Source organism: Ambystoma mexicanum, chromosome 8 (assembly GCF_040938575.1).
Source record: "Ambystoma mexicanum isolate Mex_15411 chromosome 8, UKY_AmexF1_1, whole genome shotgun sequence".
NCBI lineage: Eukaryota > Metazoa > Chordata > Amphibia > Caudata > Ambystomatidae > Ambystoma > Ambystoma mexicanum.
The window spans coordinates 415,794,014-415,821,482 of NC_090929.1; the positions used below are offsets into that span (position 1 = coordinate 415,794,014).

General features: G+C 45.0%; 1 protein-coding gene across 3 annotated transcripts in view; it reads right to left on the reverse strand.

Annotated features, from left to right (window-relative positions):
- The window catches only part of DISP3 (dispatched RND transporter family member 3), a 355,755-nt gene that overhangs the window by 23,605 nt on the left and 304,681 nt on the right, over positions 1-27,469 (reverse strand). For all 3 annotated transcript variants that reach the window (XM_069609930.1, XM_069609931.1, XM_069609929.1), the window contains exons 18-21: positions 25,059-25,204; positions 17,837-17,996; positions 16,986-17,099; positions 9,391-9,557 (exon numbers count right to left, since the gene is read on the reverse strand). In XM_069609930.1, the coding sequence (XP_069466031.1) occupies positions 9,391-9,557; positions 16,986-17,099; positions 17,837-17,996; positions 25,059-25,204 (587 nt within the window). The remainder of the gene's footprint in view (positions 1-9,390; positions 9,558-16,985; positions 17,100-17,836; positions 17,997-25,058; positions 25,205-27,469) is intronic.

Consider the following 27,469-nt stretch of genomic DNA (forward strand, 5'->3'; position numbering starts at 1 on the left):
AACTTAACCATAAGGTCCCTTTAACAAGGTTTTTCAGTGAGATATAGTCTTACGAGTAGTCAAAGGGTTACTAACCAACTGCAGATGTCAGAATTGTCTTCGTGCCATGCTGAAGTACTTGAGTTTAACTGGCTTAAGGTTGGAACCCTCAAAAACGGAGCCTATGATCTTTAGGGGATCAAGGGTCATTGACTGTCAATGACTTCTGGTCCCAATACTTGGCCGTTGTCAGGTTCCATGGTAGACACAATTCACAACAGTCACTTTGCCTTTTTGTACAGTGTACATATTTGTTATTTTGCTCTTCTCCTGTATGTTTCCTTGAAGATGGTTTGGGCCTTGGCCTGTGTTATCAGAGTGCTGGCGTGATCCCTGGCCGAAATGGAGGGAAGGAACTGGACTCCTGATTGGATGAAGGCTGGACACAGGGCCAAGCATTAGAATGTGTCCTTAGTGTAGGTCCTGTGTATATCAACTCTAGTTTTCAGGCCTAAAGATCCATGTGATAAGAATAATTTCAGCAGGAAGGTGAAGAAATTTGAATTCAAGAAAAAGACAGGAAGAGCAAGAACCTCCACTTTAATTTAAAGCTAATTTAAAGCACTTTAGTTTCATAATAGCCTTTAGCTTTCGGTTTGAGTGTAAATAGTTCATGTTTACCGTATCTCTTCAGTGGGTGTTTAAATTCAGTTAGGAAAGACTACGAAAATGTCCTTTTTTAACAATCGGATCAGCTGTCTCTCTTGTTAAATAAAGGAAGGCACTCAGCATGACGCATGTTACATTGTTTTCAGGTCGTCCAGGTTACGTTGTTTACACAGCATTTTCCAGAGCAAGAAGAATTTCCCAGGGTCCGCCCCGAACTACGGAGAGGACAGGTGGCAGAAAACGTGGCTCGAGAGACCGGGGCGGGGAGAAGCTGTAATGCGAGATGTGCTGCTGTAGAATTAGGAGAGGGACGCAAGTCTTGAGAGTTTGTCGGTGGCGCAGCAGAAGAGGTGAGACATGCACAGCTGTGGTGAGCGCAGCGACTGTAAATAATAAGTAAGTTTAAATTCTGAATGACAGGCGAGCGCGGGATCACGGTGACTGCCACAGGGGGAAAGCTTTGCAGAGATTGTAAGGGCAGGAGCCTCTACCAATACATATTAAAAGGTTAAATTAAGCAATGGTAGGAGAATGTAGTTCGTTTTGGTAAAACGGAAACTGAGTTTGCTTTATTTAAGATTTAGAAGTCTGAGAACCAGAAGGCAGATACAATTGTGCAAGCAGCAGAAGGATAAAGAAATCAAGAAGCATAAACTTAGCTTTTGTTTAGATCATAGAAGTCTGAGAACCAGAAGTCAGATGAAGATCAGCATTTAGCATTAGGATAAAAGAAACAAAAGCATTATGTAGTGATGGAATCAAACTTGGAAAAGTAATTGTCCGGAAGTTAGGAATCCTTTCAAGAAATACAACAATGAATTCTGCAGCAGTCTTTTGAGAAGTCAAGTTGAAGATAAGATGTCTGTCATGAAGCTGGAGGTTTCAAGTCTACATCTAAATCAATCCTCTTGGAATCTAGCAGAGAAGTCTCAGGTATAATAATATTCTTGAAAGGGAAGGAGGGAAGTGAGTATGAGAAAGGAAGATTCACTGTTTTATTTTTCTCACCCATACAGATTATCTGTGCGAGTTGAAGATCCAGAATCTGAGTTTGTTATTTTATCCAAATTCCCTTCCCCTCAGAGGAGTTCCAGGATCAGATGATATTCTGTATTTGAGAGTGTACCACTTTTGTGGGTCTGTGGGTTTCAGCAGCTCCCACAGAAGTTCCAAGGCAGGACCTGACAGAATGAAATGCCCAAGTAAATAGTTCCGCCTGAGCTGTTATGAACCCCCTCCCCCCCAACCCCTTGCCCCCTGAAACCACAATGGAGCTTTGGGAGGCATGATTAAGGAATTAAGAGAGGAGCTGTGAGCTGCCCACAGGGAGAATGTTAGCCTCAATAGGAAGGTTGAGGAGTTGAGTAAAAAGGTTACCCATATTCAAGAGATTTTGGGTGGTAAAGCACAGGAAAACCGTTTGTAGGTGAATCAGGTACCCCCTGTGTTGGTCAGAGAGAGCTCAGGAGGGAGTGGGGAAGCCAGTAAAGGACCTAAGGGAGTATTGAGGCCATATATTGTACCCATCCCTTTAGCTCCCCCGAGCAGTTTGGAGGAGAGCCTAAGAAGTTTCAAACTTTCATTACTCAGTGTGAGTCACATTTCTCAGCAGGCCTGAAGTTTTCTCTTCTGATACTTCTAAGGGGACCTTTATATTGTCCTACCTGTCTGGAGAGGTGGCAAGTTGGCCAGGGTTGCTGGTTAGTCTGAAGGATCCAGCATTACATGACTTCAGTCTTTTCGAGGATGGGTTTAGTAAACTGTTTGATAGGTGTCAGGTTTCCTTGCAGGTGGATGGTGAACTGTTTGAATTAAGAGAGGATAACAAGGATCTAGTTAGTTACATCACACAGTTCAGGACCCTTGGTATTAGAGAGTCAGCCAGAGGAAAAGAGGGCTTCCCTTTTTATTGGGGTTGTGAGATGAGCTTAAGAACACTTTGTCAGTTGTGGTTAGTTGACCTACTTCTTGCGAAACCTTAATTGATTTAGTGGTCCAGTTACAATTTCGTCAGAACGAAACGAGAGCTGAGCGAAGAAGAGTTTTTGGTGAAGGGAAGCCAAATCCCAGAACTGAGAGAGCTAGGTTGAAATTTGTAAATAGAAATTTTAAGTCCACGGTATCTGAGGCTTTAGGTAGAGTCAGAGGACCTCCTTGTAAAGAGGGAAAGGATAGGGGACATGAACATAACTTTTGTCTTTATTGTGGTAGGAGTGGTAATTTTCTTGGTAATTGTCTGAACACCCTGACAAGGTTCCAGTCATCAGCGAACAAGATACAACAAGTCGCCAACACCCTCCAGTCTGCTTTTTCGCATATCACAGTAAACATACCCTTGTATTTTCAAAGGGATTTAGTGGGGAGTGGTCCGGTGGTGAATGACGCAGGGGCAACAGGACATTACATGGACTGGGGGTGGCTAAGGCTTTAGGCATCTCGCTGCTTCAAAAGACCTTGATTGAACAGGTAAGGGCCGTAGATGGTTCCAATAACTCATGAAACTGAACCTTTGACGATGCTTTTGGCTGAGAATCATGGTGAAGAGTTCGTCTTTGAGCTCATTAATGCTCCACAATTGAAGGTTATCCTGGGCATGCTTTGGCTATAATCCCTGTATTGACTGGGGAAGGCGGGTTATTGACTTAAATTCAGATTTTTGTAAAGAACATTTTTGGGGGGCTAAGGTTGACGAAATTCCAGTGTTTAAAGAGAATTCCCTTGTCAATAGGTTAGTGGAGGGAGGAGTGCTGTTCCATTCTCACTCAATTGCAGATGTTGTAGGGGAATAACTGGAGTGTTAAAAGGAGATATGGGATGTTTTTGATGAGATTGAGGCTGGTGAACTTCCCCCCTCTCAGGCCTTTTAACTATAGAGCTGGGAGCTAATTTACCTTGTAGTAGAGTATACACCCTGAAAAAAAAGGAAACGATTACCTCAATGAATATCTGCCGGAAAATGTAACTAAGGGGTTCATCAGGCACTCACAATCCCCAGTAGCATCTCCTTTATTTTTTGTCCTAAAAAAGGGAGGTACTCTTAGGACTTGTATAGATTATCGTGCACTCAACAAGGTAACCATAAAGAATTGATATCCTCTGCCATTCATTTCTGTAATGCTTGATCAAATTCAAGGGGGCTTACATTTTTTCCAAACTGGAACTTTGGGAGTGTACCATCTAGTGAAGGTCAAAGAAGGTGATGAGTGGAAGACTGTTTTCAAGACTTGCTATGGATTGTATGTACATCAGGTTATGCCATTTGGCCTTTGCAATGCCCCCGCAGAATTCCAATACTTCATGTACTTCCGAAACTGAGAGAGAATCTCTTGTTTGCTAAATTGGAGAAGAGTCAGTTCCACAGGGAGACAGTGGAGTTTCTTGGTTTCGTAATCTCGCCCAGGGGACTGGAAATGGACTCTAAAAAGATTCAGGCAGTTAAGTACTGGCCTTCTCCAACCAAAGTGAAGGAGGTGCAGAGTCTGTTAGGCTTTGCAAATTTCTATCGAAGATTTATTGAAGGCTTTTCCCAAACAATCACTCCAATCACAAGACTTTTCAAGAAAGAAGAAAGGTTTGTCTGGAGTCCGGATATAGAGGATGCGTTTCAGACTCTCAAGGATCGATTTACTTTTAGGCCAATTTTGCTTCACCCAGATCCGAGTAAGACATTTTTTTTATAGAATCAGATGCCTCAACCTTGCCATGGGGGCGGTTATATCCCAAAGGCATGACATTTCCGGCTAGTTGCATCCTGTTGCATATTTCTCTAAGAAGTTTTCTTTGGCTGGGATTAAATATACAATAATGGACCACAAGCATCTGGCTATAAAGCCAGCTTTTGAAGTGTGGCATCACTATATAAAGGGTGCAAGACACACTGAAACTGTTTTAACAGACCATCGTAATTTGCTCTTTTTTATGTCGGACAAAACATGAATTCGGAGACAAGTGAGATGGTCATTTTCTTCTCTGACTATGATTTTGTGGTGACATTCAAGGCGGGAAGATTAAATGGGAAGGCTGATGCCTTGTCTCGTCAGTTTCCAGGTTGTGAACAGGAAAAGGAATTAAACCCACAACCTTTGATAGCTTTGGAATGTTTTATTTTGTCTGGAACTCAAGGAAATCCAAGGAAGCATGACCCAAAGGCAGATGGAGTGTTAGGTGCGGGAAGTTCCAACCAGGAAGATTAAAGAAGGATTGCATTATCTGGATGCAAAATTATTCCTTGCTTCTGAGAAACTTTGAGAGAAGGTTTTATAGGAATGTCAGGAGTCGGTTTTGACTTCCCAGCCTGGATTTCGGAAGACTCTGGAATTGGTTAGAATGAATCTTTGGTGGAATACTATGCAAGTGGATACTTTAAATTGTGTAAAGACTTGTGAAGTGTGTGCACAAGCAAAGTCTCTTGTGGGTAGACCGGCTGGTCTGTAGGAAACACTTCCTATTCCTCCTTATCCATGGCACACAATTTCTTTGGATTTCTTTGTACATATCCCCGAGGACCAAGGATGTTGAGAAGGGTTGGTGGTGGTGGGTACCTTTACTAAGGAGGGACATTTTATTCCAATTATAGGGGTTGTCATGGCTGAACGTTGGCGTATAGCTTTTCCCAAGGCATTGCCTGACTGCATGGGCTACCTAGTCAAGTAATATCAGCTAGAGGGTCACAGTTTGTGTCAAGGTTTTGGAGGGCTTTTTGCAAGAGTTTGGGTGTGGAAGTGAAGTTAGCATCAGAATATCACACAGAAACTAATGGTCAGGTAAAACGCGTGAAACAGGAATTAGAAATTAATTTGAGATGCTATATGCAAGCTGGAGACAGTTAGGTGGACTTGCTTTGGGTAGCAGCGTTCGCTTACAATAATTCAATGAAGGATTCAAAGTCTGTGTCCTCGTTCTTTTGTATTCAAGGTGTCCCTCCTCGATTTTTAAGGGCACAGGTTGAAGAGGAGTGTGTCAGTCCTGCTGTAGAAGAAAGGTTACAAGTCATGAGAGGAAATTTGGAGCAGGAATTAAGGCACTTCAAGTGAACAAGGCCAGTTACAAGAGATTTGCTGATGAAAAGTAAAAATAGTCATGTATATAGTATTGGGGACAAGGTTTGGTTATTTACTAGGTACTTGAGAATTAATTAATCCTGTTGCAGTCAGATTAAAATGAGCCTCTAATCTTAAAGTACATCCAACTTTCCATGTGAGTCAGCTTTAACCTTTACAAGAGGGTGCTTGATTAGATACTCCCCCGAACCCAGTCATTTGTGAGGATCAGTCTGAGGAATTTTAGGTTAGGTCAATACTTGACTTGAGGAAGGTTAGAGGGAGGCTTCAATATTTGATCGCCTGGAAAGGTTTTGGTCCCAAAGAATGCTCTTGGGAGGTGGCTAATGATGTACATGCTCCTCTGTTGGTTTCTAGGTTTCACAGAAGGAACCCTTACAAGCCAGGCCCTAGGCAGAGCCTTGGAGAGGTTATACTGTCAGGTTTCATGATAGACACAATTCACAATAGTTACTTTGCTCACTTTGCATTTTTGTACAGTGTACATAATTGTTATTTTGCTGTTCTCCTGTATTTTTCCTTGAAGTTGGTTTGGGCCTTGACCTGTGTTATCCGAGTGCCGGTGGGATCCATGGCCAAAATGGAGGGAAGGAACTTGACTCCTAATTGGATGAAGGAAGGACAAAGGGCGAAGCAGAACATTCTAAACTGCCTTTCATTAGAATGTGTCCTTAGTGTATGTCCTGTTTATATGAACTCCAGTTTTTAGACCTAAAGATCCATGTAAAAAAGAATAATTTCAGCAGGAAGGTGAAGTAAGCAAGCAATTTGAATTCAAGAAAAAAGCAGGAAGAGCAAGACCCTACACTTCAATTTAAAGCTAAGTCAAAGCGTTTTAGTTTCATAATAGCATTTAGCTTTCAGTTTGAGCGTAAATAGTTAATGTTTACTTTAGCTCTTCAGCCGGTGTTTAAATTCAATTAGAAAAGACCATGAAAATCTTCTGACATCGGATCAGCCAACTCTCTTGTTGAATAAAGGAAGGGAGTCTCCGTGACTGTGCACATGTGCGTTGAAGCAGAGGAGGCTACGAGTTTACCAGTTGTGAATGTTGTTTTCAGGTCGACCAGGTTACGTTGTTTGCATAGTATTTTCCAGAGGTAGAAGATCTTCCCAGCGTCCATCCCGAACTACAGAGAGCACAGGTGGTGGAAGACGTGGCTCGAGAGACCATGGCGGCGAAAAGCTGTGAGATGCGCTGGGGTTGAGTTAGGAGAGGAACGCAAGCCTCGAGAGTTCGTTGGTGGCACAGCAGGAGAAGAGAAGAGATGGTGAGCACGGCCACTGTAAATGATAAGTAAGTTTAAATTCTGAATGACAGGCGAGCGTGGGAATGTGGTGACTGTCACAGGGGGCAAGCTTTGCAGAGATTTTAAGGGCAGGAACCTTTACCATTAAATATGAAAAGTTTAAATTAAGCAATTGTAGGAGAATGGAGTTGGCTTTGAAAAAAGCTGAAACTGAGTTAGTTTTAATTAAGATTTAGAAGTCTGAGAACCAGAAGGCAGATACAATTCTGCAAGCATCAGAAGGACAAAGAAAACAAGAAGAATAACGTTCATTTTTGCTTAGATCTTAGAAGTCGGAGAACCAGAAGGCAGACTGAGATCAGCATTCAGCAGTAGGATATAGGAAACGAAAGCATCTTGTAGTGAAGGAATCAAACAGGGAGAAGTAATTGTCAGGACGTTAGGGACCCTTTCAAGAAATATAACAATACATTCAGCAGCAGTTTTTGTGAGAAGTCAAATTGAAGATGTCTGCCCAGAAGCGGGAGGTTCCAAGCCTACATTTTAATCAATCCTCGTGGCATCTAGCAAAGGAGTCTCAGGTATAACGACATTCTTGATGGGGGAGGAGGTGAGTGCAAATCGAGAAAGCAAGATTCACTCATTGGTTTTTCTTTTCTCACCCGTGCAGACTATCTGCTCGATCCAGAATCTGAGTTTGTTATTTTATACAACTCTCCTTTCCCTCAGTGGGGTTCAGAGCTCAGCTGAGAGTCTGTAGTTGAGAGCGTAATGCTTTTGTGGGCCTGTGGGGTTCAGCAGCTCCGTGGAAGTTCCAAGGCAGGCCTGACAGCCCTTCCTGCACCCCAGTGCAGCCTGTGCAAACCTTAACTGTGTTGCCTGACATACAGTTATCTTTAGTACTTTAGATTATTACAATATACACTGCGTGCTTCCTCCAGTTGATAATGCTGAAGAGGATCCTACCCGCTGACATATTTGTATCAGATGTCAGTAACAACATCAACCATTTTTTCAGATCTATATTATGTTGACTGATTACACCAGTTCTAACAGTCTCTTTGCTGCGTTGACTGTGGTGAGTGAATAAGGAAACAGCTACACAGGGCCCAATCAATGGTTGTCTTATACACTATCCCGAGCACTGGAAAGGTTAAATGAGCATCTCCCAGGAAAAGAGACCAGATTGCTATGTCTGTCTGGTCCATCAGAACCCAACACCCACTAAATCAGGGTTCTGCAAATTGTGGCTCTCAACATGTTTTGGACTCTGGCTCCCATAATCCCTCACTGTTGACTATGCTGGCCAAGACTGATGGGAGTTGTAGTCCCTAACATCTGTAGAGCCAAAGGTTGTAGACTACGACCTCCATTCTTGAGTGACAATTTTGTAAAGCCAGTCATGTTTTCAGCTCAGGATCTAAGGGCATGGATTATTGGAGGTGGGACAGGGCTGTGAAAGGGCAAGCCTTTTCATACAGGGCTTCCAAAATCCAGAATATATACCCTATGCCCATCTGTAGCATTGCTGGCCATTACACTGCAGCCACGCCATAACAACTTTCCTTTTTTTCTGAATAGGGATCACTACATTCCCAATTTTGTTTTCCGACAGCCACGTGCAAAATTGGGCAATTCCGCTTTTGCCAGCTTCATGAAATTGCACACTCCCCTTTGCTAATACCACACAACTGCCGATATTTGGCAAAAGTTAAAAATGTTATCAGCACGTGAAATCAATTTTGCAAAAATAGGTTTTGCAGGATTAAAAATCTATCTGCATACCATTATTACAGTTCTAGAAGCCTATGACATTTTCTGGAAAGTGAACACTTGTAACTTGAGTTTGTCGTTTTTGTGCTAGTAAAATTACCTGAACATTTTACGGTAGAGTTTCTCAGCAAACTAAATTAAACTCTATTTGTATTTTCGTATACTTCGCAGGAGAAAGTAATTGCTTTGTGCATGATATTTTTTTAGGCAGTTTCTCCAGAGCCATAATGGAAAACTAAATTAATAGTATTGCAGTTTCCTTGAGTGGAAAATTATGAATTTAACTCCATCGGGTCAGCCGAAAAGGAATTTCACACATGTCTACTTTCTGCACTCATGTGCGAAGAGGCCACTCATGGCATGTGTGTGCACTATAAACAAACCTATATACAAACCCTCCGTACCACGAGAAATCCACCAAAGTTGTCATGCCCACTCAAAAGTCATAAACATCAAATCAAGAGGACCTTGGACTACCCTCCCCCAACCTGAGCCCTAAACACCATCAGGAAAGTGACCTATATGGGGAGATTGGAACACAGCCAATCACTAGCAAAAAGAGCATGGCTCCCATCAAAAACAAGTAACACCAACAGCAAAGGCAGAGCAAATGACACCAGCATTCCCCACCAACCTTAGATGTAAGGAGCAATACTCACCTCACCCAAATGTGGGGGCATGCTCTCTCCTGCCAGCAGGTATCCCTCTACTAAATGCACACAGTAGTCCACGGATGAGCCCACGAGAATTGAAAGAGAAATCGCTTCAACAGCACCCATTTCCCAACCGGACAAGTACATGATGGAAACCACCAAGCAGACGACACCTGCACAGAAAGGAAGACACAGATTTGCATTAGCAATCGTACACATACTACTAGAGACACCCAGTGCAGGAAGACGGCTGGGAAAAGGGTACAAAGAGGAAGCTCACACTGCTGTGATCCCAGGATACTTACAGGGGGCTGATGGAGGAAGCCCACATTGCCTAATCCCTTCTCACTTAATAAGTACTGCTGGAGGAAGATCACCCATCTGGAGTGCTACTGTCTTCACATGACACTGATGGAGGAAGCTAACACTGCCGTAGTGCTACAATTCCTGCTAGGCACTGCTGGAGGAAGCTCACACTTGTGAAGTCATAATACTCAGATGCTGGAGGAAGCTCACACATCTGGAGTACTTCTGCATTTATGGTGCACTGCTGGAGGAAGCTCGCACTGTTGTAGTCCTGTAGCACTTACTGGACAGTGCTGGGGGATGCTTACATTGCTATAGTCCTAAGCACTGCTGGAGGAAGCTCACTTGTCTGGAGTGCTTCTTCTGGAGGGCTTCCTCCAGCAGTGCTTAGCAAGTGTTATAGGACTACAGCAACGCAAGTGTCATCCAGCATTGCCCAGTAAGTGCTATGGGACTACAGCAGTGTGAACTCATTCATCTGGAGTACTACTACCTTCAGAGGACGCTGATGGAGGAAGCTCACACTGCTGTACTCCAATAGCACTTACCTGGCACTGCTGTGGGGCGCTTAAATTGCTGTAGTCCTTTCACACTTTCTGAGCACTACTGGACGAAGCTCGCGCATCTTGAGTACTACGGCCTTCACAGGACACTGAATGAGGAAGCTGACACTGCTGTAGTACTATTACAACTACTAAACATTGCTGGAGGAAGCTCGCACATCTGCAGTCCTATGCAACTTACCAGGCACTGCTGGAGGAAGCCCATTCCTCTGGTGTACTGCTTCTGAAGGGCTCCCTCCTTTCGCGGGTCTATATACAAAATCATTTTGAAAAACGGGCCCATTCAAAGGACGTTAACCAGAGCGTGACAGAAGTACGTGCGCCATGTTGGAGAGGGTCCCTGACATAAAACCTCACTCGCGGCTTCAACGCCAATCGCATGTGTCTACCCAAGATTTTCAAAAAGATTTAGTATAAAGACCCGCGAACGCGTTTTCGCTTGTTTGATTCCTGGGCAGACCGTCCACAATGCTGCACGTTTGGAGGTGACTCTGATTTGAATAGGATAGGTTTTCACATACCTGCCTACATTTGAAAATCAAAATCCCTGAGAATTATGCACTGCCCATAGCCACACAAGACTCCGCCCAATTGCACAAGGTTCCACCCTCATGTCAAACAGGTAAACTATATTGAATGTGTCATCGGCTATGTGCACAAAACTGCATCAAATTTAACTGTGCCCTCATAAAACGCCTTTACCATTTTTACAGGGCCCTTTTGCATTTGGAAGCATTACAGTAAACCAGATAGAGGCATGTTTGCTAACATGTGCAGGCAGATCTTCTCAGCTGCAGGCAAGGCGACCTCCAAAGATCATTTTGCAATGCGCACCGACACGCCATTCCATTCGGAGACAGCCTTCCCGCCTCTTTAAAACCTTTTAACTGCTATGGGTTTTCCCCCCAGTGCCAAGGCCTTTTTTGGTGATTTCGGTATTTCGCCATTCAATGCCTTCTAACATTTTCTCCTTCATTAAAGTTGATTCTGGGAATACACCCCTGGTTTCCCTATTATTACTACAAGACTAAGGGCCTCATTACGAGGCTGGTGGTAAGGGGTAAACGGCGCTGGTAAGGATGCTGTTGCCGTTAACCCCTTACCGCCGCATTACGAGGTCCCTTAGCAGGTCCCACTAAGGCCGGCTGGTAAAACCAGCCCGTTAAACGGGCCGTTAATGACGGGACCGTTATTAGCTCACTCCCAATTCCCATTGAGCCCTATGGGGTCTCGAATGGGGATGGGTATTTTGAATGGGGACTTACCGGGTCCTCCAAGGTTGGAATGACCCGGTAAGTCCCCATTCAGGGAACCCGGACACATCTTTGGAGGCAGCCATGGCCTAATAGCACCATGGCTACCTCCAAACTCGTAATGACCCCCTAAGAGTCCCAGAATGCAGTTCCAAAAGTCCAAAGAAGGGCCACTTCAATACTGGCATAGATTGCACAATAGCTCCACACTGTTAAATTGTAGGTACTGGTTTCCATGATACCTTGTACTTTTTGCCAGAATGAAGTTCTGTCATTTCACAATGGCATGCATCTTTTTATGCAGGACGTAAATAGAATGTGCAAAGCCTCATAAAGGGTTAAAACATTGTTTTCATGTCAACCAAGCAGGCAAGGCACAGACTAGTGTGCATTGTAAGTGGGGTATTTACTTTAGCATAGATGCAGATAAGGGGGCTTTTATATGCTAAACAGCCCATCCCAGTGAGCTGTGGCTTGATAGAGTAATGGGCCATTCCCACACTGCTAATGCCTGCAATAAGACTTTTTCAAGTGGGTTACTTAAAAGATGGAATGGAGGGAAAATGACTGCAGCCCGTGAAGTCCTGCTGAGACATCTCTAACATTTTATCAAGCCCTTGATCAGCTTCCCTGGCAGGAACAAATACAAGTAACCCTTAATTAGAAAATCACAAACAATTTAAAAAACACCCTTTTCGGGGATGCAGGTGTGGCAAGTGCCACCATAGCCACTTTAATGTTGACTGCTCCAGCCCTTCCTAGCCTCAGAGCCACAGCAGCTCTGGATCTGCTGCGAAAGCCTGGAGACTCCACGCTCTTCCCCGGAGACCTGGAGAAGAGCGTGACAACCCTGAGTCTCCGGCATAAACCTGGAGGTTAGGCAGGTATGGGTTTTCTGACCGCATTACAGACCCTGAAGCACTTTTGTGTTAGTCAGTCGCTTCCTAATATAAGCGGCATATTAGATGCTAGACTATACCGTGTTCTACAGAGCCCAGATAGCAGATATTGTGTGCCCTTTTTGATATACTTTCGGCTACACAGTCTTCTCGGGCAGCTTTACCGGCACATGAAGACTGATTGCAGCCTTTCCTGAAGGGTTGAGCACTCTTTGTGACCTATGCACATTCATTCTAGGGTAAGCCCTCCATTATAGTTTGGACACCAAGTGACATCATATGACCCTTGACCTCTGATGACATCACAAGGAGTGATGTCATTTGACCTCACCAAACAGTGACATCACGGGAAGCAATGGAACACAACCTTTCACCCATTGACAAAACAGGAAGTGGCATCACATAGCATTGTTTCTAAGTACACTACGAAAAATATGGTTATGATATCACTGTAAAGTGATATACATTTCATACAAGGATGGATCATCATATGTATCGTTAATATCAGTGCATATAGGCCTATATTACCAAATGACTGTGAATGCAAGCAGACGTCCAAGGCCAAAAGATAATGATGTGTTATTATATAGCACTCCTGCTTAAGCGCTTCATATACAACAAATATACATACAATATCACCTTACTTGTGTTAGTACTCATTTATCAACCTCAGCAGGATGAGAAGCTGAGTTGACCTTGCCGGGAGTCGAACCTGCAACCTGCAGCCTGCAGCTCACACACATTGCAGCAGTGAGCGCTCAACCCACTGAGCTATCTTACCACTATAGCTATCAGAAAACCAGCCACACCAGAAACAAAGAGCTACATACTGCTGGCCACAGCCCATGAGACTCAATTTAAAAAAAGTTTTTTTAGGGGTAGCAAGGGAGACCTCAGGGGTCACAGTTGCGACCCCGTGTGTGCTCCGAGACCCCCAACCGACCCATAGAGTCAGGGTTTGCTCAGAAGCACTACAAGACAAGATAGCAGCACCCGTGAGATGGATGGGGTGCAGATATATACTTCAACACCAATCAATAAGGACAACTCAACGGTTTGGCAAAGGGAGTCCGTTTAATGACAAGTAGAAAAAACGGGGAGTCATGAATATCAGCAAATGGTGCGATCTTCCGTCTCGCTTCAACTCCAATGAACTTCATAAAAATCATGACATTTATACTGAAAACTCGTCATCATTTGACGTGTAACACTCAAAAGTTGAAATGGAATTCTATTGGTTCGGGAAAGGTAACTTTAATATAGGTACTATATCTGTATATGGTAACAGAGTGAGGGGATTGGGTAAACACTGTCAGGTGGGCATCTAAGCCCTTCCTTCAAAAATGACTACTGCAGACGTCACTAAGAGTACGACGTCCTATTGGTTCTACTAACTATAGGACCCTAGATTATTTGGTCCATTGTGATTGGGTTGGCACCAACCCCATGCATACTTTTCCACTTTGCATAGCAGCACGCAGAATGGTCAGCCAGGTTCAGGGTGTCCCTTAGTTGCCCGCCTTCCTCCAATTATTCTTATAATCAATCATCACTTTAGTAGCCATGTGTAAATTATTTTACTGTGGTTGGCCTCAAGATTGCATCTTTTGTCTGGAGAAGTTCTGATATCTTTGCCTGGCCTGGTGCCATGCGTAGTTGTGAGCCTCGCTTCTTCTTGCTCTGCTGGTCACGTGATTCAGACACTGTGAATTCGCCTCGTTTCCCTCAATTTGTGTATTTGATTCTCGTTTCACCCACCACCTGCCTTCGTCTTCTTATCTTGACCTTTCAGAGGCAGGATATTCTGTTCTTAGTTTCAATTAAATTTAGCTACTGTTCTTCTCTTCTATTGGTGCAACCTTGGCTTTCCTGGCACGAGTTGCCTCTGCCGAGTTTCGTTTTTGCCGTTTCTTCTTGATTTTGCTAAATCTGAAGCCTTTTCTCGTGTGGTCTTTAGTAACCCTTGGCTTTATTCTGCTTTTCGTGCAAAAGTGGAAATACACTTATATAATGTGCTTTGTTGAGGTAGTTATGTATAGTGGCACTTGCCGTACTATCTTTCTACTAAGCATAGCAAGCTGCACGATTTTCTTAGCTTTCTTGCGGTTCCAAGCATATGTACAGGTATTAACTGGTCGACAGTCTTCATCATGCTCATGTCTTAAGCTTCTGCATTTGACATCGTCCTTTCACTTTAGGTTCACGATATCCTTGTTCATGGCGTTTCGTCTCTTTGCGTCATTCTCTGGTCTTCATTTCTTCCTTGTGTGGGTCAGTCCGGGTTCTCATGATGTCACCATTCGTCTTCCATTAAGACCTTTTTGGTTTCTTCAGGGATGTACTTAGACGATCTTCATTTTGTTTTATTTGTTGATAGGGTTTTCTTAATGGATACCTTACTGTCCATGGTTTTCTGGGTATGGGTTCTTCACTAGGTGCTGTTCTTCTGATGGGTATTGGACATAGCCCCACAGCGGCTCTCTGCTGGTTTATTTGCTCATCATACTTCACATATTTCGGTGTGAACGTTCCTGGTACTTCGAAATGGGCAGTTGGAGTGCAGGCTTTAGTTGGGACCTCCTCTACACCTGCCGACCCCTAAATGACGTCCATGGGATGAGTTCTGCTGTTGGCACACAGCCAGGCAGAGGTATGCACTGTGCGCTGGACATATATTTCTAAATAACTGTTTCTACATCACAGTGCATTTGGAAGGCGTTCACCCTGAGTGCCTGCATGGTCTTTGTTCCTTCTTCTGTTGCTGTAGGAGATTGAGTGCCCAGCAATGTTGAATGAATAATAAGTGATGATGGCGAGTGCCCACGCCTTAATACGATTGACGGTATTTGATCAGCCTTCTTTAAAAGTGATATAGGCTAGAGAAGAATGTCATTTCTCTAGATAATATGTTGGCTAGTTAGATTGGAGTGGCTCAAAACCTTTTTTAAAACACTTTTTCACTTACAATGTTAGATGTTTTGTGATTTATTTTGTAGATCTCTCTGCACAAGGGAGGCACACTTGTGTGTGCTTCGTTATATCTGGAGAGTGTGCATGGCATCCAGGGGGGTATTGCTAGTGCAGGCTAAGATCGTATATTAGCATGAATTTGCATCCAGGGGGGTATTGCTAGTGCAGGCCAGGATCATATATCAGCATGAATGACATCCAGAGGGCTATTGCTAGCGCAGGATAGGTTTATACATCTGGACAGCACAAATGGTATCCAGGGGGTATTGCTAGTGCACTCTAGAATCGTATATATCTTCAGAGCGTTAATGGCATCCAAGGAGGTATTGCTAGTGCAGGCCAGGATCGTATAGTATCATGCATTTGCATCCAGGGGGTATTGCTATTGCAGGCTAGAATCGTATATCTGGAGAGCGTGAATGGCATCCAGGGGGGTATTGCTATTGCAGGCTAGAATCGTATATCTGGAGGAAGTGAATGGAATCCAGGGGATATTGCTAGTGCAGGGTAGAATCGTAAATCTGGAGAAAGTGAATGGCATACAGGGGGTATTGCTAGTGCAGGCTAGGATCATATATATCTTCAGAGCGTCAATGACATCCAGGGGGGGTATTGCTAGTGCAGGCTAGGATCGTATATCTGGAGAGAGTGAGTGTCATTTAGGGTGGCATTGCTAGTGCAGGCTAGGTCCTATAACTGGAGAGCATGACTGGCATCCAGAGTGGTATTGCTATATCTGAATGACATCCAAGGGGGGTGTTGCTAGTGCAGGCTAGGATCGTATATCTGGAGAGCATGAATGGAATACAGTGGGCTATTGCTAGTGCAGGCCACTACAGTATTACTCGGGAGATTGATTTGTACATTGTATCTGGGTATCTTGTCTATCCCACTATATCCCACTATATCAAAGGAGACATGAGTAGTGCACGCTAGGACAGTATATTTGAGAGCATGGCTTTCATGAGAGCATGCCTAGTGTAGTGTATCCAAAGCGGCATTGACCGTGTATGCTAGTGCAGTATATCTGGAGAGCTAGAGGTGCGCATTGTACCTAGGGATCGTGGCTACTGCACAGTAGGACAGTGTATCCGGAAAGCATGGCTTGTGGTACATCCAGGGGGATGGCTAGTGCAGAGCATCCAGGAGTAAGACTTTAACCGAATATCCAGTGATGGCGGCCAGTGCAGTATATCCAGGAATGTGCCTATTGCAGTATAAGCAGGGGGCACAGCGAGTGCAGTATTTCCAGGAGTATGACTATGACAGCATTTCCAGGTGGCATTGGTAGTGCAGTACACCCAGGGAGCATGGCTATCATGGTCTATTGTAATATGTCTGCAGAGCATGGCCTTAACCAAAGCGCTCATTGTCTGCCACATCCTGCCACAATATGTGGCACCGGGCTTTTGTGCTAATGTTTTCTTAACGTAGGCCCTGATGGCTATGGACAGTGCAGTTTATACAAAGTTCGAGGAAAAGGAAAACAGTAGACATAAGTACACAACGATTGGCAGTGTGAGTAAGGCAGAGAAAAGAGGCATGATGAAATGCATGCCAGGTTAGCTCGCTGGATCCCTACCAGGTCAGCACCCATAGCGGAGACTTACCTAGGATGGTGAGCAGCACTGGAAGGAGGAGCAGGACGTGAGTGGTGAAAACTGCCACCGCGGCCACACATATTACAAGCGACAAAAGAAGACCGCAGAGGGCACTCTCAACGCCTGCAGAAAGAAATGAAGTAAGGTGGGTCAAAGGTCAACTGCAGGAATTAGAGGCTCAACCATTTCAAAAGATGTCAAATACATAGGTCGCCAAAGAAGGGAGAGAACTCACACTAGTGGGGCAGGGGGCACTAGTGGTTGGAAGCTCACCCTACTGGGACACGGGGCACTGCTGGGGGAAAGCAAAGACTAGTGGGACACATGAGACTGCTGGGCGGAAGCTGAGGCTACCGGGACACAGGGAACTGCTTGGAGGAAGCTTAGACCTCTGGAAATAGGGAACTGCTGGTAGGAAGCTCACAGTACTGGGAACAGGGCATTGCTGGGAGGATGCTCAGACTACTGGTGTCCTGGTAATACTGGGGCAAGGCCTACACTAATCGCACCCTGGTGAGACAGCACTCTTGTGTGAAATCTTACACTGTAATGGCGTATGGAGCAGGGCACTGCTAGGTGGACGTTTACACTATTGCAAAACACGAGACGTGGCACTGCAGGCAGGAGACACACACCCTTGGGTTCAATAGTACTGAAGGGCAATAGCTGGCACGCGCCTAGTTGGTTTATTGTTATTTATTGGTGTTTTCTAATGTGCCACATGTGTATGCCATCCTTCCGCAGTCTCGGCTCATCCAGAGGGCCACTGCTGGCGAAACGTTCACACATTTGGGGCGCAAGAGGCAGGGTGCTGAGGGTCAACAGGCCATACAGCGGGTTCCCCGACTGCTGCCACTTGCCTATAATCTCCATGAAGATCCGTTTCCAGTGTTCACAGGTCTGAAATCCATGGCGTAAAGCAGAATCCCCGGGAAGCAGGTGTAACTGCTGCTGCAGGAAAGTCTCCCACTTCATGTAATCCGAGTAGGTCTGGAAGGAGGATTTGCCTTTGTACGTCGTCTGTCAAGAAACCAGAGAATGCAGCACAAGTTAGAAGGTTGAGAATGCAAGTATTTGCCACCATTGCCAACTTCCCCATTAGTTACCTGTCTTTACCACCATTGCCAACTTCCCCATTATTTACAGGTCTTCGCCACCATTGCCAACTTCCCCTATTGCCAACTTCCCTTTAGTTACAGGTCTTTACCACATCACCTACTTCCCCATTAGTTACAGGTCTTTTCCACCATTGCCAACTTCCCCTTAGTTACCTGTCTTTACCACCGTTGCCAACTTCCCTATTATTGAAAGGTCTTTACTACCATTGCTAAATTCCTCTTCGTTACCTGTCTTTACCACCATTGACAACTTCCCCATTAGTTACAGGCCTTCGCCACCATTGCAAATTTCCCCTATTGCCAACTTCCCTTTAGTTACAGGTCTTTACCACCATCAGCTACTTCCCCATTAGTTAAAGGTCTTCACCACCATTGCCAACTTCCCCATTAGTTAGAGGTCTTTACCACCATTGAAAACTTTCCCTTAGTTACCTGTCTTTACCACCATTGCCAACTTCCCCATTAGCTACAGGTCTTTGCCATCATTGCCAACTTTCCCTATTGCCAACCTTCGTTTAGATACAGGTTTTTACCACCATCGCCTACTTCCACATTAGTTACAGGTCTTCACCACTATTGCCAACTTCCTCCATTGCCAACTGGAATAAAGGATAGAGTTAAATAGTAAAGTGAAGAACAGGAAATACAGAAAAATGAATTAGAAGTTAGGGGAGAGCCAACGAATGAACGTGAAATCTAAAAGGGAGACCCAGGGAAAAGATGGCATTAAAATCCCAAGGGAATTTGAGAAACAGTCAAAGGAAGAGGAGGGCAACAAAGTAGGAGAGAGAGACCAAAGGAGAGCAGAAGACAGAGAGTCAATAAATGTGGGGCCATCTGGACAAACTAGGGACTCAAATCTGGCCAGTGCACAGTCTTAGATGAGTGGAACTAGAGGGCAAGATTGAAAAGATGGGGACAGAAACCAGAGAACAGTCGTGCAGACAGAGAATCAGGTGGGAACCATAGACAAGGTTCAAAGACAATGGTCTGAGTCAGCCAAATCAAAATATCAAGCAAAGCAAAAGATCAACCACTGGCGAAGGAATCAAGAAAAACAGCCCCATATCCGAGGAGAGTGAAAGTAAGAGAGGCAGCAACTGAGTGAACCAAGGAAAGATGCCAAGATCCAGGAGAAGACCAGCGAAGCAGTAAAGAACTAGGGGAGACACAAGAAACACAGCCAGAAAACATGCCCTTGAGTAGAGATTTGTGAACTATGGGAGAGCCAACGAACAGTTGGATGATATTGGGCTAGTTAAGGAAGCAAAATAACCGCCTGGTTGATACAAAAAAGAAAGTAAAAAACAACGGATACCGCCAAGAATCAAAGAATCACTCCAGGAACCAAGATAAGTCACCAGGAAATCAGGGACAGTGAATTAGACTACAAATCCAAGGGGCTGTGAACCAAAATGACAAGAAAGTAAAGAAAAACTCACCTGCTTGTGATGACCCACATGCTCAGGCCTCTATGATCATCATTAGCCTCGCGCATACCATAGACCAACACACAGCCCTTAAACACAGAATCCCCAAACCAAACAGAAATGCAAACACTTGGTTCTCAGAGGAACTTGCAACCCTTCCCAGAACCATGCGCTCCCTATAGAACACCTGTAGAAACAACCCTATTCCTTTCAATCTTGAGGCCTTTCGCATCGCCTCCAAAATGTTCAGAAACGCTGTCATACTCACTAAAGCCAACTCATTCAACGCAAGAATCTCTCAGGCTAGCTCTAGTTCTAAAGACCTCTGCTCCATACTCAAAGAAATTAAACACCCACCAATCACACCCTCTCTTATTCACAGTGACAAAGCTTTGTGCATTACCATTCAAACAGCCCTCCCAAATAAAATGGACAAACTACAAGACAAAATCCTCTTGAAAAAACATCTCCTTTCAAAAATCCCTCCACCACCCAGTCATATTTGGCCCCCTACTCGTCCAACCCCCTCAATTTCATTTCTCAGCCATCTCCATAGAAGACATGGCCACCAGAGTCTGATACCTCAAACCTTCTAACTGCAGAGGCGATGCCTGCCCTGCCCACATTATCAAACTCTGTCCAACCACCCTAGCACCAGCACTTGTCAATTTTGTCAATGCATCCTTCGGCTCCAGCACCATGCCGACATTCCTGAAAATGAGAAAGGGATTCCCCTCTCATGAAGAAACCATCAATTCCACCATCCCCACCAACTACAGACCCATCACGACCAGACCCTACATCCACAAAATCCTCAACCGCATGGCATACTCCAAAATTCAGAACCACCTCGAACAGCACCAACTACTAGGTGCCAGACAATCTGCATTCAGTCCAAAACACAGCACTGAAACAGCCATTTTGGATCTCCAAATCCAGCTCGACCTCACCTGTGACTCAGGCAACCTGGCCACCCCACTTCCCTAGATTTGTCAGCCGCATTCGACCTCATCAACCACATTGTCCTCTTCCAGCCCCTCCTAACCATCGATTCCACCATCCCCACCAACTACAGACCCATCACGACCAGACCCTACATCCTCAAAATCCTCAACCGCATGGCATACTCCAAAATTCAGAACCACCTCGAACAGCACCAACTACTAGGTGCCAGACAATCTGCATTCAGTCCAAAACACAGCACTGAAACAGCCCTTTTGGATCTCCAAATCCAGCTCGACCTCACCTGTGACTCAGGCAACCTGGCCACCCCACTCCTCCTAGATTTGTCAGCCGCATTCGACCTCATCAACCACATTGTCCTCTTCCAGCCCCTCCTAACCAATTTCCGCTTCCTCATCAGAGGTTTCTCTGGATCAAATCTTTCCTTAGCAAGTGCATATCCAAGGTCTTCATAGGCAACCACTCAGATGACCCTAAACCCGTCCCATGCACCGTCCCTCAAAGATCAACAGCTACACAAAACCTCTCTTGGATCACCTTGACGCCCTGGGGATCACCTACACAAACTTTGCAGATGACATGCAGGTCTTCTTACCTATCTCAGGGGACTACGCCGAGGAAGTGATCAATCAAACATACAGTGTCAAACAGAAATGAATGGCAGCCCACAACCTCTGTCTCAATGATGAGAAGACCAAGCTTCTCATTGTGGGTTCCCCTTACCGACTACGCACCCTGGACCCCTCCTATTCTTTATTCTCTATTGATGGGACAACCATCCAGGTCTCTCAGCATATGAAGACACCTGGCGTATCTCTAGATGCAGAACTCAACATGACCTGCCATATCAATGCTCTGACCTCATCCACTGCCTACACAGCCAAGCTCAAATTCCTTTCACCTGCCAACTGCCTCACCCTCAAACGCCCATTATTGGCAGTAAGGATGTATACGATTGGCTGTGGCACAATTGTTCGCGGCCAAATTGACCGTGGTCAATTCAGTCGCGAAGACAATTTTTCAGTGGGCAAATCGGGCAAAATTTAAACCCCCATGACCTGCAAAACACTCCCCCACCAACCCCCTGCTTACCTTATTCACATCCGCTTTCTGTCTGACCCTGCGGCATCAGGTCCGTCCCTCCTACGTGTGTCGGATCTGACGCTGCAGGGTCCGCTTTTCTTTTTCTTTTCCGTCCCCCACCTCCAAACCTCTGGAAGCAGGGGACAACCCCACTACCACCAAAGGCCATCACTACCAAACATGGTGAGTGGGGGAAACCCCAGCTCCCCATTTACCAGATTTGCCATACGATCATTGTAAATGATCAATTTGAGTACTACCGGCAGTAAGCTTGGCTACTGTAATGTTCTGTTCTCCCGCACCTCATCCAATAACCTGACAAAACTACAACTATAACTCACTGACCACACTACAGCAATAAGAAAGGGAGTGTGCTGGGTCCCTATAAAAGCACAAATTGACTTCAAAACACTGGTCCACACCCACCGTTGTCTCCTCCTCAACGCCCCCTCTTACCTCATCCCTCGCATTGCTGCAAAATCTATTACCCGTTACCTTCTGACTTCGACTGGACGCCCTCTACTAGTCCCAGTTTCCAGCAGAAGTGAGCATGACTATACTCCAGTTTCTGCGTGACTGCCCCACCCTCTGGAACACCTTCCCCGACCACATCAAAAATGAACAATCTCTTCTTGTCTTTTACTGTCTATACTGCTGCACCATCTTTGTAAAACCATAGGGCGGAAAGAGAACACTGCTAGATAACACAGGTGTGATGAGGAAGAGGGAAAACAGAGCTCAAGAAGAGAGGGAACAGGTGTGGCAAGGCAAGAAAGTAAGTCAAGTACCAATGGAAGCCAATTGAAGGAGCCAAGATCCTGAAGAGACAACATCAAAAATGACAAAAAAACAGGAAACCGTTGGTGCCTGGGATTTGAAGAAGAGAGGGCAATAACTGGGAAAACTGAATTAAGAAAGGCAAGAAACTCAATAACCCGAGTTGAGCAAATAAATACATTAAAAAACAGGGAAGTGATAAGTAAGGGTTGAAATGGAAGAGCCAGGAAGACAGGCCAAGAAATGGGAGAAGACACACAAAAGGGCAAAGCCAGAGAATAGAGAAAAATAACTAAGTGAGGAGTAAAAAGAATGTCAATTGCCTGAAGAGAATAATGAGAGCACGGTTGGAACCAGCGGTGAACTTAAGAAGACAACTGAGAGCCAGGAGATCACTGCGGATAAATGAGTGTCAGGGACATTATCCAGAGGAAAGTGAGTGGAAAAAGTTTTGGAATCCAATGCATGGAATGTCAAATAAGTGATGTTCGGTCAGTGTAAGAGGATGTGTCCCTTAATCAGAAGGATAAGGGAAGATCAAGTGCAACTTTTAAGTTTGAAGGACACACTCTCCAAATCAGTAGACATCAGTGACATGTGCCTCTTTGCAAGGTACCTACGCAAAAATATAAATACAATTATTTTTAAAAGTGATGAATGCAAGACATTGGGCCTCATTCCGAGATTGGAGGTAGACATGGCGTTATTTGCGCCATGGCTGCCTCCAATACCGGGTCCGGCACTGGTCTCGTTCAATGGGGACTTACCAGTCCATTCCGACCCTGGAGGGACCGGTAAATCCCTATTGAACAAACCATTCCCCATTCCCATTGAGCCCTTATAGGGCTCAATGGGAATGGGGAGGGAGGTAATAACGGGCTCACGAATGGCAAACCTGTTATTAGCGCCCTGGTCCCTTAGCAGGACCCGTAAAGGATGTGTGGTCTGACCATACGTCCCTTACGGTTCCCGCTAAGGGACCTCAGAATTGGGCGGTAGGGGATTACCGCCACCAGTTTCCTTACCGGTGCCGGTAATCCCTTACTGCCCAACTCATAATGACCCCCATTACCTCATTATAAGTCTGGCGGTAACCTGCCGGTGCTACCAGTGCATTGCCACTGGACTGAAACACTATTTCTACCACCTGATATCCCACTGCCACTGAGACATTACAAGTCCCGGCAGCCCAGGTGATAAGGCGGCGGAAAATGGTGTTTGCCAGGGAGTGGGGAGACTGAAGCACCGCTGTTGCCAGTCCTTATGTGACAACTCTGCTTTCCGGGGCCATTGCGCCTGCACAGGCCCAGAAAAGCAGAGATGTAGTCTGCTGGTCCGGAAAGGGTGCTAGTACGTTGCTACCAGCACCCTTATTTGCAGACCAGCAGACTCATAATGAGGCCCAATTGTCCTAAATTCCCACGAACAGCAATTAAAACATAATTTATGCCCCAGTGGCCTTGCTGGCCAGTCACACTTGAAACAAGTTTAGGAAGTGGTAGCAATGAAGAAAAGAGGAGAATTAAAGGTATGTGCAGCGGGCTAGCATTCTGAATGATTCCTATCCTGACACCTCATTTTCATGTGCTGGTCTGCAGCGAGCTTTATTCTGTTACACTTATCCAGAGGTTTCTGTGGAATCCCTATTTTGTTGGAGGGAACAGATGAAAACTTGTTATCTAATGAAATCGACCAAACTTATCAATATTAAAATTAGCTCAAAGGGACCAGGCAGAACCTTTAAATGTTATGTTATATTTTAGTCTTGAGTGCACTTTTGCCAACAGGTGCCCCCCCTCTTGCTAACAATAAAAATATAAACCTAACTAATTACGTCTGCTCCAGAAAAGGAGGAGCTTTCTAAATGAACATTTTCAAATCGGTCAATTTCTCTTTCGAGTGGGCTGCAGTGCGTTCCAGAGCCATAGAGCCAGGTAGGTAAGGGTCTACCTCCACCACCACCCCCAATCATTTTGAAATGATATCAGATGCTGTATTTAGTTGGTAGCATTTCAAAGAACTGCATTTGGAAATAAACATTTCAAAAGATGAACTCTTGGCTATGGAAGGGTGGCCTACTGGGAAAAAGCAGTGTTACTAAAGAGACCCGTCTTTTTCAAGATCAGTGACCAGCTGGAAAGGTATAGCTGTCATATTGACTGCAAATGCTGCCCCCTCACCTCCTACGGAGTGGCAGGGCACCAATGTGAAGCCTCTTTGTGGAAAGGGGGAAATTTAAAACCGTGCCCGGCCCCCTCCCTAACAACTCTCTGTTGGTAGCGCAGCTTGATGTGTTTTGCAAAGACCCTTTGCAATAACGTATATGAAGGAAAGGATTGGAAAGGTATTATCCCTTCTCACAGTCCTGAAATGGGAGGACAATATCTGGAGTAACCTCCAAACTGTGTAATATTGGATTTCTTAGTCAATATTACAGTGTTTGTTGGGGTCCTACACGCTGCTTTATTGTTTATTTATTTGTTCATTGTAATCTGCCCTTACGCTGCACCCAAAAGGGACGACACTTTTGCCTCCTTGGAGACAGTGCACAACTGGGAGCAGGGGGTCAGTAGTGGGGCTCAGAAGACAGGTCTGGCTAGGAGAAAGGCCGGGGTATGGAGGTGGCAGTCCACCGCATGTGGAAGTGGATGAAAGGACCAATTAACGTGGGCAACGAATAACCTGTTCTCACAATATTCCCGGTTTCTCACCGATTCGAAGGCCATGGACATCCACTGAACCTTCCCATCCTTCACTCCCACAGCACCATGGGACAGCTGACCTGGCAGGAGGTTTGGCTCTGGCACATTCTTGCACTCAGGATGCAACATCTGCAGGAAGGAGGAGATGCTGTAGCCTAGAAAGAGAGACATAAGCGAGAAAGTGAGAAGAAGGACTAGAGGGCAGGAGAGGGAGTAAAAGGGGGGTGCAGGGAGGGGATGGGAGTGCAGCAATGTACAGCAGTGGGAGATGGGGCGAGAAATGAGAGAGAGGGAGAGTAGTAGGGGAATAGACGAGTGAGGGGCGAGCGGGATTGGAGGAGAAAGAAGAGGGATGGGGACAGTACAAAAAAAGGAAGAGATGGAGGAAGCAAGGGAGGAGGAACGATGGGACAGGAAGAGAAGAAGTGCATGAGGAAAAGAGAGCGTAAGGGAGCTAGAACTGGGAAACTCAATGTAAAGTGAGGGAAGGAATTAAGGAATTGAGGGAGGATGAGAGGGACAGAGGAAGGATAAGTGAATACTTGCTTTCATTGTGCCAGTTCACCTATTCTATCCAAATATTGCTACACACCTGCTCTACATTCGGACCCCTCTATACATGAACGTATGAAGCCACCCTCCCTGTGTCTATAAAGGTGTGATTCTTCACTGCTCTGTTTACTTTAAGGTGTAGGTGCACCCCAACCCCTCCAGTATTGCTCAAACTCGAGTTTATAATTTGATTAGTTAATGCATTGGTGATTTGTTAAGCACCAAATGGTGGTCTCTCTTATGTACCTGAAGTGAGCTTTTCTTTTCCAGATCAGGGCGGGAATCGTCTCTCTTCTGGATACCTGCATGTGTAGACACCTCCTCCGTGTACCCTACGGTGTCTCTCCTCTTGTATAGATGAAGGGTGGTTTCTCTGTATTCTAAATACCTGAAGTTGTAGAGTTGCCTCTCCTACTCTGTCTACATTAAGGTGTTTCTCATCCTATTCTGTAGATGAAGGTGTGGATTCTCTCTATTATAACTACCTGAAGATGTACACGAACCTCTCCTACTCTATTAAGGTGTTTCTCCTCTTGTTCATCTGAAAAGTGGGTTCTCTCTTTTCAGAATACCTGAAGGTGTAGACTCTTCCCTCATCATCTGCCCACCTTAATGTGTTTCATCTTCTCTTGTATAAATGAGTGGGTTCACTCTGTTTTAAATATTTGAAGATGTAGACTCTTAACTCCTCCTGTGTCTACCTTAAGGTGTTTCTCCTTATCTTGTATAAAAGTGTGGATTCTCTCTATTCTAAATGCCCGATGGTGTAGACTTGCCCATCCTTCTCTTTGTCTTCTAAGGTGTTTCTCCTTCTCTTATATAGATAAAGGTTGGGCTCTGTCTATTCTAAATACCGGAAGGTGTAGACTCTTCCCTCCTCCTTTGTCTGCCTTAGGATGTTTCTCCTCTTGTGTAGATGAAGGTGTGGGTTCTCTCTATTGTAAAAACCCGAAGGTGTAGAGTCTTCCCTCTTCCTCTGTGTTCCATAATGTGTTTCTCCTTCTCATGTACAGATCAAGGTGTGGATTCCCTCTACTTTAAATACCCGAAATTGTAGACTCTTCCCTCCTCCTCTGTCTGCCTTAAGGTGTTTCTTCTCTTGTATAAAGGTGTGGATTCTGTCTATTCTAAAGTCCTGACGGTGTAGACTTGCCCATCCCCCTCTTTGTCTTCTAAGGTGTTTCACCTTCTCTTGTATAGATAAAGGGTGGGCTCAGTCTATTCTAAATACTTGAAGTGTAGACTCTTCCCTACTCCTCTGTGCCCCTTAAGGTGTTTCTCCTCTTGTATAAAGGTGTGAATTATCTCTATTCTAAATGGCTGACGGTGTAGACTTGCCCCTCCTACTCTTTGTCCTCAAAGGTGTGTCCCCTTCTCTTGTATAGATGGTGTGGATTCTCTCTATTCTAAGTGCTTGAAGGCTTGGACTCACCTTCCTCCTCTGTGCACCTTAAGGTGTTTCTCCTTCTCTTGTATAGATGCAGGAGTGGGTTCTCTCTATTCTAAGTGCTTGAAGGCTTGGACTCACCTTCCTCCTCTGTGCACCTTAAGGTGTTTCTCCTTCTCTTGTATAGATGCAGGAGTGAGTTCTCTCTATTCTAAGTGCTTGAAGGCTTGGACTCACCTTCCTCCTCTGTGCACCTTAAGGTGTTTCTCCTTCTCTTGTATAGATGCAGGAGTGGATTCTCTCTATTCTAAGTGCTTGAAGGCTTGGACTCACCTTCCTCCTCTGTGCACCTTAAGGTGTTTCTCCTTCTCTTGTATAGATGCAGGAGTGGATTCTCTCTATTCTAAGTGCTTGAAGGCTTGGACTCACCTTCCTCCTCTGTGCACCTTAAGGTGTTTCTCCTTCTCTTGTATAGATGCAG